General features: G+C 52.0%; 1 protein-coding gene across 2 annotated transcripts in view; it reads left to right on the top strand.

Annotated features, from left to right (window-relative positions):
- Positions 1–12,918, top strand: part of CASZ1 (castor zinc finger 1) — a 156,323-nt gene that overhangs the window by 90,591 nt on the left and 52,814 nt on the right. Inside the window, exon 3 of one of the 2 annotated variants that reach the window (XM_050322652.1) lies at positions 4,860–5,019. The exons of the other annotated variant lie outside the window; for it this stretch is intronic. Coding sequence (XP_050178609.1) covers positions 5,001–5,019 — 19 coding nt within the window. The 5' untranslated portion in view covers positions 4,860–5,000. The remainder of the gene's footprint in view (positions 1–4,859; positions 5,020–12,918) is intronic. 2 annotated transcript variants of the gene reach the window in all.

The raw sequence follows: 12,918 nt of genomic DNA, 5'->3' as shown, positions 1-12,918 counted from the left end.
ATAGAATAACACTGATGGGTCTGAACAGCTCCAGCCAGGCGACGAGGGGAAAGAATAACAAGCTCCTGAATGTCAGGCAAAATTATGGACCATTGCTATTTAGGGTGAGTCTGGTGGATTTAGGGCCTCTCTGTTCTATTGTCCCAGCTGCTCTGAGCATTGGAGCAGGCGAGACACAAGTCGGGAATTTTATTGCAGAGCATGTGCAGGGCAAGGCTGGTTCTGAGCATTTCCGGAGTGGGGCAGCGGTGGGGGAGAGGGGACAGTGTCTGCTGGGAGGTTGGTGAGATGTGATACTGAGGGGAGGTAGGAGGCTGGGGAGGTGGTCATCCAGCAGAGAAGAGAGCCCCTTTGCTTCCTGTGTTTTGTCAGGGTTCAGCTCCTGGCGTGGATCACACTCCCCGATTCCGTGTGGGGTTGGTCTCCACCCATCAGCCCTGGGCTGACTGTCCGTCTGCCCTGTCCCTTGGCAGACCCTGTGGTCCCCCCCTGTGTCTCATGAGCCCCTTGTCTCCTCTTGTGAAGCACTCAGGGTTGTAGTTTGTATGAAAGACAGAGCCTAAATGTGTGTGTGGAATGGGGATTAGGGGTTTCGGTGCCGTCTCTTGGCTGGCTTTTGGCTGGCGCTGGTGATGTAACCAGGGCTGGCACTGCGTGTGCACGGCCTGCCAGGTGTCAGGGGGAAGGGCCCAGCTGAACAGCCCAGGAGAACACAGAGAGGGTGAAAAAGGTGTTTTACAGTGAGATAGGAGCGGGTCATCCATGGGAAAGTGAAGCCTGCACGCGTCCTGAACAGGGTGTATCCCGAGCTTCCAGATTCTGGCAAATACATTCTGTCCCATGCCAGGGTGGGGAGGAGTGGCAGAGAGCGAGAAAACCATTCTTCCTGTCTGTCTGCACGGGCAGGAGGCTCGGCAGGGTGAATTCTTTGCTTCTTTGGGGCTCTTTTTATTTGACCGGATTAAAAAGCCTATTTGAGTTTCTTAAACCATTTAATCTAAAATCCCCAGGTAGATGCGCCATTGGATTCAGTTTTAAGCTTATAAACAAAATAGGTCTGTGTTTGTCTCTTCTTCATTTTGTTCTAAAGAAGCAAGGGTTTGACCTACCCTCCCTGGAGCTGGGGGAAGCGGGGGGAGTTGGGCTTCTTGTGCTTAGGAATCCCCTGGAGCTTTCTGCAGGGTGGGAAGGTGTGGAGCCTGGGGTGCTGGTGTGACCTTCCTGCAGCTCCAGGTCAGGGGGGGGTGTGTGGCCTGGGCAGGTGGTGGGAGGAGGGAGCTCCACTGGCTGGTTCCCAGGGCTCAGTACCCACACAGAGTGCTGAGCACAGGTAAAATCCCCTTAGGACCATTGCTCTGCAGTTAGTGTGGGGAGGTGGGAAAGGAGAGCACCATAGGAAATGGGAGAAAATGGGAGGAGAGCATGGAATGGTTTGGGTAATTCTTTCCAGTTCCCACTGTCCTTTGAGAGGAGCTAGTTCTCCTTCCCTGCTCCCAGCGTACCCAGTTCCTTCCAGGGTTTCCTCCTGTGTCCATCCTCTCCACCCACTCGTCGTTCTTCTCCTCTACAGTGCTGTGTGGCTTAATGCTGCCACTCCCTGTGCTTCAGAGGAGATTTCATGGGCATGAGACCAGTTGGGACTGCTCTCAGAGCAGCCCAAAATGGGACAGTTCAGGATTTGTGTTCGCAGGAGAGAGGTGATGATAACGCTGCCCATGGGAGCTGCGGGAATGTCGTGGCTCTGTGGCCCACAGTGCCATGTCTCTGCCAGCAGCTGGTGCCAGATGCTCCCAAGGAAGGTACCAAACCCTCAGCAGGTGGGTGTAAGGTGATCTGCCCCTGTGTCCCCTTGATGTCCTTTCCGTGTGTCCACAGGGACCACCTCGAGTCAGTGGTGCCCGTGTGGGATGGCAGTGGCGGTGCTCAGACCAACCTTAGCAGGAGCAGTGTCCCCTCCAGGTCCTGTCCCAGTGCTGGAGGTGCAGCAGTGAGGCTGGGCCACCCAGCTCCCTCGTGCAGCCGTGGAAGAGCTCGTTCCAGCACGGCTGTGGGAAGGCTGGGAGGGCAGGCTGAGCTCACCTCTTGTGAGCAGAGAGGCCTCCTGTGTCCAGGGCTCCCAAGGAGATGCTCTGTGAAAGGTGTTGGTGGGAACAAGACTGTCTCCTCCCTGCCTTCCTTCTCCTGAGCAACTGGAGACAGACAGAGGGACAGGCATCTGTCCGATGGCAGCTTGGATAGGAGGGAGCCCTGTTGGCTTTGCCGAGGGAGCCTCTTTCTATATGGAAATGAAGAATTTAGGCTAATGGAGCTCAACCATCTCTAATTTTGCGATGGCAGGAGGATTTTGATTGAAAGTAATTAAGCAAGCTAGCTGTAAAATTAATTAAAGCAAAAGGGGGGGATTTTTTTATTGGATTGGATAGCGATATAGCGGCTGTCAAATGGGGGACGGATGGGGGTGACCTGAATTCTCTGCCCTCCCTCCTCCCACTCGGGACGTTTATGTCACTTTAATCTCCTTACAGCGGCTGGTGTGCATTTGTTTGAAATAATCAAGGAAATATGGTCAGAAATTGTCAGCTTTCAGATCTAATTTACCTGACAGCCCTGCGCGGACCAGTAAGCCTCTGTGTGCGTGTGTGAGAGCGTGTGTGTGTGTGGTGCATGCGACTGTGTGGTCATGGAGGACTCCTTGTCTCCCTTCTCTCTTGTTTCTGCTCATTCCGTCTTCTCTTGATTCCTAGCAAAAATACTTCTGGCACATCTGGGACCACCCAGCACCTCGCAGGAAAAAAGAAATAAGTTTGACTATTTTCCTGCGGTCGCTTCTCCACCCCCACCTTCCCATCACTGCCTCCTCCCAACCTGCTGCCTCATCCTTGCACCATAACCAGCTTTAGGGTTTAGGCAATATAGGATTAGGGGAGGTGGCTGTAATTCTTTATTCCAGATGGCTGGCAACTGCTAAACCCACTGTCACAAGCACCGAGTTATAAAAATACTTAAATTAGGCCCTTTGTTTCAGCCCATGTCTCTGCCAAGCAGCTCTGCCGGTGTCCTGCCGGGAGCTCAGCTTGCACAGAACAGGTGGGGGACTCTGAGTCCAGACTGTAATGATGCTGGGGAGAGGCTTCTCCGGACTCACACCTATCTGGATTCCCTTGCTCAGCTCCATCTGCTTCTTTTTGCCTTTAGCTCTTAAAGGGAGATCCTGCAGTAAGAACGAGCTGGGCATGAGTTGGTGTCTGTGAGGCTCACTTAGCAGGTGGAGGTCCCAATCCAGGGACATACAAAGGCTGCAGCTCCTACACATCCTGCTGATGGAGGGGGAGTGCATGCTCCTCACAGAGATCCCAGGTTTCCCTCTGGATCAGATCCTTCAAGAACCCAGCAACCTGGAGCTGGAAGTTGGGGACTGAGGGTAGCTGACGTAGGACGGTGTTTCCTCAGAGTAGTGCCTCACATCTGTCTGTTAGGTTGGCTCTTAGGGTTATTATTTATTATTTATTATTGTTCATTAAGCGCTGACAGAGTTGGGGCTTTTGTTTGTTTTGTTTGGGTCTCCATTTAGAGGCCTTTGCTGAGGCAGACTCCGGTGCCAAGACCTCCGGCGCTTTTACAATTACAGCCCGTGATCCTGTTGTATTGTTTATGTAATGACTCTCAGTCCCGAGGGATTCTGCAGCCTTTCTTAGACCAGAGCACCCAGCACCTGGCAGGGAGAGTGCAGAGCAAGTGCTGGCCCCTGGTGCCAAGGAAAATCTCTGGGTTTTACATCCCGGGGGATCATTAATACGTAGACGGGTCAGGCTGGACCTGCCGCGAGGATCCACATGCAGGGAAGTTGATTCAGCTGCTTCAGGGAGCAGATGATTCATCTCTGCCTGGTCTGTGTGGTCATGGGGGGTCTCATGGTGGCTCAGACCCGATGCTCTGGCTGTTGGGTGTCTGTAGCTCACCGGTCTGTCTCGACACAGTGACTGGTCTTTGTGGGCCTGATGATGTGACCACTCCCTGAGTGTCCCAGAGCACCCCAAACCACCTCAGAACCGGGACTGAGACTTCTACCCTGTTAAACAGATGTGTGGAGGGCTCCTCACCAGCTCTGCAACCTGCAGGACATGGGTGGGACCAGCCATGGCCAGCCATGGGGCTGTACCGAGGTGGGTGATGAGCTCATCACCGTGATTCCCGGGTTTAATTCCAGCCTTGCCACTGATTTGCTTTGTATCTGTAGCCCTGTGAGTGCACAGCTTTGTACCAGTGCTTCCTCATCAGTATAATGGGTATAATTAGGCTCCCCTGATTGAAGATGGCGCCGAACACTGAGTGTGCTGGCAGATTGTTTTCTTTGGTTTAAAAGTCTTTTCTGGGGAAAAAAAAAAAAAAAAAAGAGGTAAGACCCAATTTTAGAGTGCTGGTTCCCATATCCTATTTCAAAGATTTGTGGGTTAAACTCTGGCAATATCAAACCCTTTCCTTCTGGGACAGGTCAGCTCTGAAGAGTTGGCTTGCCCTATACCTAACAGAGCAGAGTTAGGTGAAGACTGAGTGCTTCTTAGCACTGTCCCCCCTGTATTCAGCAAGATACAGGATGTGGCACTGCTGATCTTCTGTGTTAATTACAAATACAACAGAATGTAACATCAAGAATAGTCTAAATAATTTCATGGCCTGTTAACCAAGAGAGTTTGAGTTCTGGGACGTGGACCAGGCTACCACTGATAATGGTATCTGAAGTCAGTGGTGTCTGGAAGAAGGTTCATACTGTGCTGGCTGCTCCGATTTCCTTCTGTAGATTGCAAGACCAGATGATTAACAGTGCATTAGATAATTTTCTAACATAACATTCCCTACAGGCAGTTACTGGCATTGCTGTAGAGACATCCTGAACGACGTGTTGGAAAAGGAAGTGCACAGGACAGTCTTTCTGCATTGTGAACATGTGTGAGACCCCCATGCAAAGCTGTGCTCTGTTCTGACTCCAAGTCTCCTCAGACATGGCCGAGGAAAATGCACGTGAGTGCTGACCTGGGGGCACCTTCTGTTGTTCTATTTGCACCTGCTTGTACCTGTTCAACACCTCTCCCCTCTCCAGCACTGCCACTCTCGCTGCAAATGAGTCTGGAGACCCTGACTCCAGCACAGCCAGGAGCTGGGGAACAGCCCGTAGTTGGGTGAACGGGATGAAAAGTTCAGGTTTGGGTGGCATGTCTTTTTGTCTCAGCTTGTTGTGAGTGGCAGTGGAAAGGCATAAGCTCCCTTCTCCTGTCACTGATGTGTCATCTCTAAAATCATTCCTCTGAGCTGAGCAGTGACATGAGTGTAGGAGCACCAGAGAGGGATCGAGCGGGTCGGGAAGGGGAGAGCTGAGGCACTGGGCTGGCTGTGTGAGATACTGGACATGTTGATTTTGCTTGCTTGTGCTCAGGACTGCAGATGAGCTGCCCATCCTCAGTCTGTGGGGCAGGGGAATCCTTCAGGAAGCAAACTGGCAGCTCAGCTCACATCAGCTCAGAGAAGCCTTGGGAATGTGCAGGGAGACCTCAGAAGGGAGTCAGGCAGACAGACACCTGTACCAGCCTTTCCTGGGGAGGCCGCTCAGTCTGTGAGCTCTCACACAGCATCGTGCTCCAGTGCTGAATCCTGGCTGCTGTCCCTGTGCATCCAGCTGGCCCGGGGCAGGAAAGGGGAGAAAAAGCCAGAGCCAGGGGCTCAGCTGATTGGGGGTTTCAGGCAGAGGTTACCCTGCCTGACTTGCAGTGGATTCAGGGGCTTTTTGTAGAAACTGTCTCCAGGGCAAGTCTGAACCAGCCAGTTCCACTTAATTTCCCATGGAGGCAGAAAAGCCACCAAGAAAATAAAAATGTTGCAATAGAAGGTTTGGGGATAAAAGGACATAGTGTTGCTGGCCAAACAAGGCAGTGGGTGATGACATATCTGCCATCCCATTTACCTCCCTGGCCTTGGGACCTGGGGACCTCATGAGGATTCGGGAAGGCTTTTGTGAAGACATCCTGAACAGGGAAGAGGAGTGTTGAGTGGGGCAAGGCAGTGAGGGAGGGCACGGAGAGCCGTGTGTCACACTTGCAGCTCGGCTACTGGGGCCCACTTAAACAAAGGTGTTAAAGAAAAGGGCCACTGTGTGTCTTCAGCTCAGCCTCTCCCCCCTTTTTTTCCATCTGATGTCCTCCCTGAAGCTCCATGCAAGTTTGTAAAGTTATACCTGAATGCAGTAAAATCACCAAGGTTGGCAGGGTCTTGGTTTCATTAATTCTGAACCCTGACGTTGCCAGCCCTCCACCTGGCAGGGCTGTCATGGCTGGTGCAGGCTTCCTCATGGCTTATTAAACCTGCACCTCGGAAGCCTGGGCTGAATTCATGGAATCATAGAATCAGTTAGGCTGGAAAAGACCTTTAAGGTTGTTAAATCCAACCATTACCCAGCACTGCCAAGCCCACCCTGAAATGGGGGTTAACCCACAGGAGGTGTGAGGAGGCACCCAGTGTCCTCACTTGGGTGACCTGTACTGGTGGGATCCTGGCACTGCTGGGGACATCTCCTGAGGTTTCCATCTCCTGCAGCCCACAGGGAAGGGAGGTGGGCTGGCTGGGAGCAGCTGGTGCTGGACAGTCTCCTCCTGGCAGTGGGGCAGCCCCAGCTCCCCAGACAGACCAGGGTGCAAAGTCCTAGGCTTGGGAGAGGGCTTTGTGGGAGAGGCTGAAGGCAGCACTCTCTGAGTTCCCTCTGCACAGGAGATACACCCTCACGGAGCTGTCTTTTTATTTGCAAACTGAGCAGTTGTACTGGAAGAGATTTAGCAAACATGGGACTGCACAATGCTGTGTGTACTGAGTCACACATCAGGGCTAGAGCCAACTAGCACTGTGAGCTACTGAGGCAAACATTGGAGAATAGTTACAATAGGCACCAAAAATATCTTCAAATGAGATCTTTCTGCATTGCTGCATGTTGGGTAACAGGGAGGGCTGACAGCACAAGCTTAAACTCTACCCACATGCTCTAGAGCTCATCCTGGGCAAGGCAGGCAACTGGGATGGGAACAAAGCAGAGGAAAAGCAGGTTTGCTCCTGTAAAGGGAGCCCTGATTAGCCAACTTCACATAGGTTGGGAAAGTCCTGGCTCTGGCAAAGCTCTAGGGATTGACCCTGTGGTCCTGGCTCTGGCTGCATTTCAGGAGGGAGTGACTCTAGAACTAGTAACATCCTGCTGGATCTACAGCTCACACCTGCACAGGGCAGGATTGGTCTCTACAAGATGTCTTCTGTAGGGTTTTAAGGCTCCCAGGCAAGGGAGTTGCTCTTGGAGTCTCTTTAGAAGGTCTCCCTCTTGCAAGATTTTCTCAGGGGTTTGCTCTGTGGTTGCTCTTTCCTCTCTACCACTCTTAGAAAGTAAAGGAGCCACTGCCCCAAAGCCCAGCTCTGGTTTCAGAGACACAATTCCCCAAACTCAGATTCTGGGGGCTTGTCCAGGCCATCTCAGCAGAACGGGGGAACACACTGAGCACAGGGCAGGTAGAGAGCACCAAATCTGACTCAGTCTCCTGCCAGGAGACCCTTCAGCATCCTTCCCCCAGTCCCCAAACCCTTCCCTCGGATCCTGCTGCCCTCCACACCCTCATGCTGGGCTGGGATCACACCTCAGCCTCTCCACGGCCCCTTGCTGCCTTCCTGCTCACCATCTCTCCCCCTGGTTTTGCAGCCGTTTTTTCTGCCAACACAGGGCACTGAAAAGTGCTGGCACTGCCAAAAACCCTGTGTGCACTACGACTCCCCAAACATCCCTTTATTTTTATTGTTCTGTTAATTACTGTTTAAACTTTAATAAGTCACTTCGTCAGGAGGGGGGACCTGCAGTGAGGTTTCTGTGCAAACACTGGGCCCGGCAGTGACTCTGGTGTAACATAACCCTTTATACAATGTGGGAATGTTTAGACTGTAACAGAAACTTGTTATTTTAATGACAGTTAAAGGGGGGAAAAAAAAGAAAGGAGCGAATGGAAAAGGGAAGCAAGTTTGTTGGGGAAATGGCTCATCTCAATCTCTCTGTCTGGCCTCTTTTTCTCTGGGCTTTAATGATAGCTGGATAAGGAGGCTTTATGGCTTCTGTTGAGGCAGGTCTTGTTCCCAGAGATGCCCTATACAAGGCAGTGTGTGATCCCCTCAGTTGTGCAGGGTGAGGCCAACAGCAGAGAGATGCTGATGGAAGCAGCATGGCTTGATTTTGCTCAGAGGCAGCAGCAGATGCCTAAAGCCAATTTGAGCTCAGTCTAATTATTCTGACCCACACAAGAGACTTTCCCCTTCTATCCAGAGCTTCTTCCACTGGTTAAGTTTTTAAGTAGCTGTGCTGAAACAGATGCTGGTATGTCATAGATAAGAGGGTCCAACATCCCATGGAAAAATGGACCTTGAAGCAAGAAAATGATGCCTTATTTTGAGTCCTGAAAAGAAGGAACCATGGAGACCTGAGGGAGGGAAGGGGAAAGAACCTGGCTCACGCTCTTGGCAGTGGGAGAACAGAGGGTTTACAGGCATCCTTGGCTTTGGACTGGGACTGTTGACATCTGTATTGCTCTGAGGTAGTGGAGGTGCCTGTGCAGTGGCTGCTGTCCCTGCATCACAGCACTGAAGTCACCTCCAGGTTTGGCTTGGCTATATTTAGCACTCGCTATAGACAAGACCATATAGAGTGATATATATGATCTGAAAACCTTCAACTCCTGCTGACCTCTGCTGCTGCAGTGAAATCCCCCAAACCTGTGCAGTCTGCACAGGGAGTGACCCAAGGCCAGGGGAAGGGAGAGCTCCCGTGTTTTCCTGGGCAGGTTCTGTGTTCCCCCTCCCCAGGTTGATCACCCATCCCTGGCAGTGCCGGTCCCCTGGGCAGCCCAGCTTTTTCTGCCACACCTGGCTGTCAGGCCCACAGGGAATGAGGGGAGAGAGGTGTAAAGAGGGTCTGGGGTTGTGGGCTGGGGCACCAGAGCTTTGAGGAGGAGGAGGAAGGTGGAATGGTGTTGGGAACTTGAGGAAAGAAGAGAGAAGGGTGAGGCTGAGGCTGGCAACTGAGAAGGGATGGGGGCACAGAGGGCAAAATTTTGGAGGAAAGGGGAGGTTAGGAGGGTGTGGGGTGTAAAGAGCACTTTGCTGGAAGAAAGAACATTCCTCAGGCACCAGCTCTGAATCCAGTTCCTCTGTGCAGGGACCCTCTCCCCTCTTTGCTGAGTTTCTGACCAGAACAAGAGCCTGGGGACTTGCACTCCAGGCTTCTTGGTGACAGTGAATGTAGGGTGGAGAGGGAGGGAATGAAATCCTGGGCCTCTGGGAGTGTGTTTTCCCAAGTGGGTGAGCATGCAGGGAGCAGGCCAAAACGGTTCACGCTTTCCTCGCCGGGGTTGTGATTGTTATTGATTGGGTTTGCTGTCCTCGGCACTTTGTGTTTTTCCAGCTGAGCATTGGCTTCCCCTTGAATTTCATTTTATTTTTTATTGGTTTTTTATCTCTGGTTTAGTTCCTACACCCACAAGCGTGGCAGATGGGGCAGGTGTGTGCCCAGCCCTGTGCCAGTCAGCACTGTGGGGCTGGGCTGGGTCTGCACTGGGACTGGGAGAGGGCAGGGCTCTGTGTAAGGTACCTGTAATGGGTAAACCTGCTGTCAGTTGGATTAAATTCATAAGTCTCTGTTATCTCTGGATGTGTGTCGTACAAAAAGGTAAAGAAGTCTGGTCTTCTAGAAAAAGCAGTGTCAGGGCTTGATGTTGGAGCAAATAATAGGAGCATGCACAGGGATTTCCATGCTTGGGTGTGGGTAATGTAGAGCTGGCTTGGGTGCATAAGCTTCAACCCCAAAGCCAAAGGGCCAAGGGAATTCCTAGCTGGAGAAATAGTTTTCTTTTCCAACATGTGGTCATGTCTTTCGGACCCCACCAAGCCCCTCATGCTGGGCTGCTCTCCCTGTACCCGTGCGCTCGTGTCCGTCCTCCACAGAGCTGTGCCTGCTCACGGGGCCAGTGGCAGGAGCCATCCCTTCAGGAATGGCATTTTCCAGGTTCCTGTGTGAGGCTGAACATGTCCCAGCTGCAAAAATAACTAGCCTATATACCCTGTGGAAACAGGAGCAGCAGCGACACATCTGTCTGGTCTGGGCAGAGCCAGCTCGTGACTAATGCCCCACAGGGGCACCGAGCAGCTGCGAGCTCCTTGCCAGCGTGCAGGAACCCAAAATACAGACCTTTGGGAGGACTAGCCCCATGGAGGGGAAGCTCTGCAGTGGGCAGAGCAAGAGATACCTCTGGGCCTCTTGCAGGACCAGTGGGTTCCAGCGAGACGTTAATATTGACTGGCTTCCCTCGCCCAGCTGCGGGGCCCGCGGGCACTGCCGGGCACCCGCGTCCCCCAGAGCACCCCCAGCCCCTTTCCCCGGCCCCTCCTGCCTCCCCCATGGCCGGTGGGGTCACTTTGGTTGGAGAGCACAGGCAGAGCTCAAGGATAGAGCCCCCTGGACGGAGCCAAGGAGCCACCGAGTAAAAACGCTGAGGTTTTCCTTTTCTGTACAGCGCGTTTCCCTAAATTGCCTTTGACTGTGTGCATCGCTAATGAAAGTTTATGCCCTTGTTAGAAGGACAGGCAGGTCCGTTCCAGTTAGGGCTGGGTCTATCCTTCTGCCAACTGCCCTCCCCAGCACACACACGCTCGCTCGCTCGCTCTCCCTGGTGAATAAGTGGAGGCTGTTATAAAAAAAAAAAAAGAAAAAAAAAAAAGAGGAGGGGAAAAAAATTTCCATATTTGTGTAAGTTGCTTTAAAAGCATTTTATCATGTCATAAAAAAAAAGGAAAGTACTCTCGGAAATTGATCCTGCACACGAGCCCATTGGACAGAAGGACGTTGGGATGTTAATGGCTATTTTGCTCCAGGGTGGCTTATTAAAAAATTTATACATAAATGCTTAAAATTGCATAAATTATTTAAAAAAAAAACATAGTAAGCAATTTGCGATCCCGATCCACTTTTCCTCTTTTTCTTTCCCTTGTCATTCTTTTCTTCCCTTCTTTCTTACAAAAAAAAAAATTCCTTCCCCCTCCTCTCACCCCTGTCCCCTCCCTGTCTGAAAATGTGATGCGTCCAAAATTGTACATGTGTGTGTGTGTGAAAAATAAATAAGATTTTAAATGGTACCCGCCACTGGCCGGCAGAGCTTGCTACAAGGGGGAAGTAAAAAAAAAAAAAAAATTAAAAAAAAAAAATAAAGAGAGGGGAGAAGAAAAAAGAAAAGAAAGAAAGAAGTTTGGATATGATGAGTGTTTCTCGCAGGCGTGGAATGTCACCCACATATCCTGGAGATTGTACTGGGGAGGTTTATGATGGTTTCCCATTGATTTGTTTCCCCGACGCAGCTGCCGACCTCTATTGAGGGACAAACATAATCAGCACTGACGCAAATTAGATGGTTATTCGTTTTGAAAATTGACAGAAAAACAATAAAAAAGATGAAATGCTCCCAAATCAATAGATATAATGAAATTCAAATAATCCGAGAGATGAGGTCTCCATGGCAACTGATAATGTGGAAAAGAAAACAATTTAATAAAGGACAGACACACTTTGAAAACAGATTGGGCAAAGGGAAGGCGGGGGGGCGAGGGAGCAAGGGGGGCCGTGGGTTGGGTGGTGGTGGGAGGGGGCAGCGGGAGGAGGTGGTGGTGGGGAGCCGGAGCCGCTGCCTCTCCGGTTGGTTAGCGGTGCTGTAGTGAAGGATCACTGTCCATCCCAAGGACGCTTGCCATAATTAAGAGAGGCTTTCGGTCCAGAAAGTGCAGATTCAGGTTTTAATACACAAAATTATTTCAGGAGCACTGAATCGGAAAGTCGTTTGTTATGACCTTCCTGAGAGGCCTGGAGCAGGGCATGTTGGAGGCGCGGCGGCTGAGCCAGCTGAGTTATGGCATATTTGTGTTTTTATAGTGCGGAGGGGAGGGGGGAAGGGGGGAAGAAGGTTAAACAGTATTTACAGCTCAGTTGTTTTCAGAAAGGAAAGAGAAATAGAGTTCATGAAAAGATGCGAGTGGAAGAGAGAGAGAGAGAGGGAGAGGGAGAGGGAGAGATCCCCTGCCCGGCACACACACTCCGCTGGGACGCCAGCTCCAGTGAGCCGCTCACCGGTGCTCTGTTTGCCTTAAGGTGTGAGCTGCAGCTGGGCTGGGGGGACAGAGGGGCTCTTTGGTGGGATGGGGAGTGTGTCTGTCCCTGTCTGTCTGCAGGGTCCAGCTGGGAGCCCGCTGTCTTCTCACTCGAGGCTGCAGAACAGACCGCTCCTGGTGTGCTGTGTGTGTGTGCGAGTGTGCACGCCGTGCTCCATGGTTGCACCCGCGCCTGCCTCAGTGGCTGCACGAGTGGCTGCTGGTGGGCTCTGTGTGGCTGCTGGTGGGCTCTGTGTGGCTGCTGGTGGGCTCTGTGTGGGTGACGGCCGCGTGTGCAGCGCTGAGCGGGTCTGTACATACGTGTACATCTGTGTGTCTGTACATACGTGTGCAGGTGTGACACCTGTACAGTCACAGCTACACAGGCGCTGTGTGCATTACATGTGCTCTGTGTGCACAGTGTCTCACGAGCACAGTTGTGTGTCTGTGTGCTGGTGCACCTGCACGGCCACGTTTCCGTACACGTGTGTGCTCCCACTGACGGGTGTTTGCAGGCAGCGGTAGCACGAGCGCATGGACGGGCTCACGAGGACAGGGCAGATAAGAAGATGAGCCCTAATGACCAGAAGGAAGAGCAGCAAAAGGCAAGGAGGGGAATTAGTGAGGTGTGAGCGCTGGGAAGCGTGGGGTGAGTGCCCGCATGGCCCAGCCGTGGGGTTGCTCTCCCGTGCTGCTCTGACAGGAGTGCTGAGTTAACAA

Source organism: Myiozetetes cayanensis, unplaced genomic scaffold, assembly GCF_022539395.1.
Source record: "Myiozetetes cayanensis isolate MyiCay16 unplaced genomic scaffold, myiCay2020 scf28, whole genome shotgun sequence".
Taxonomy (NCBI): domain Eukaryota; kingdom Metazoa; phylum Chordata; class Aves; order Passeriformes; family Tyrannidae; genus Myiozetetes; species Myiozetetes cayanensis.
The sequence above is the reverse complement of the archived record's forward strand: the minus strand, read 5'-3'. Positions and strand labels throughout refer to the sequence as shown.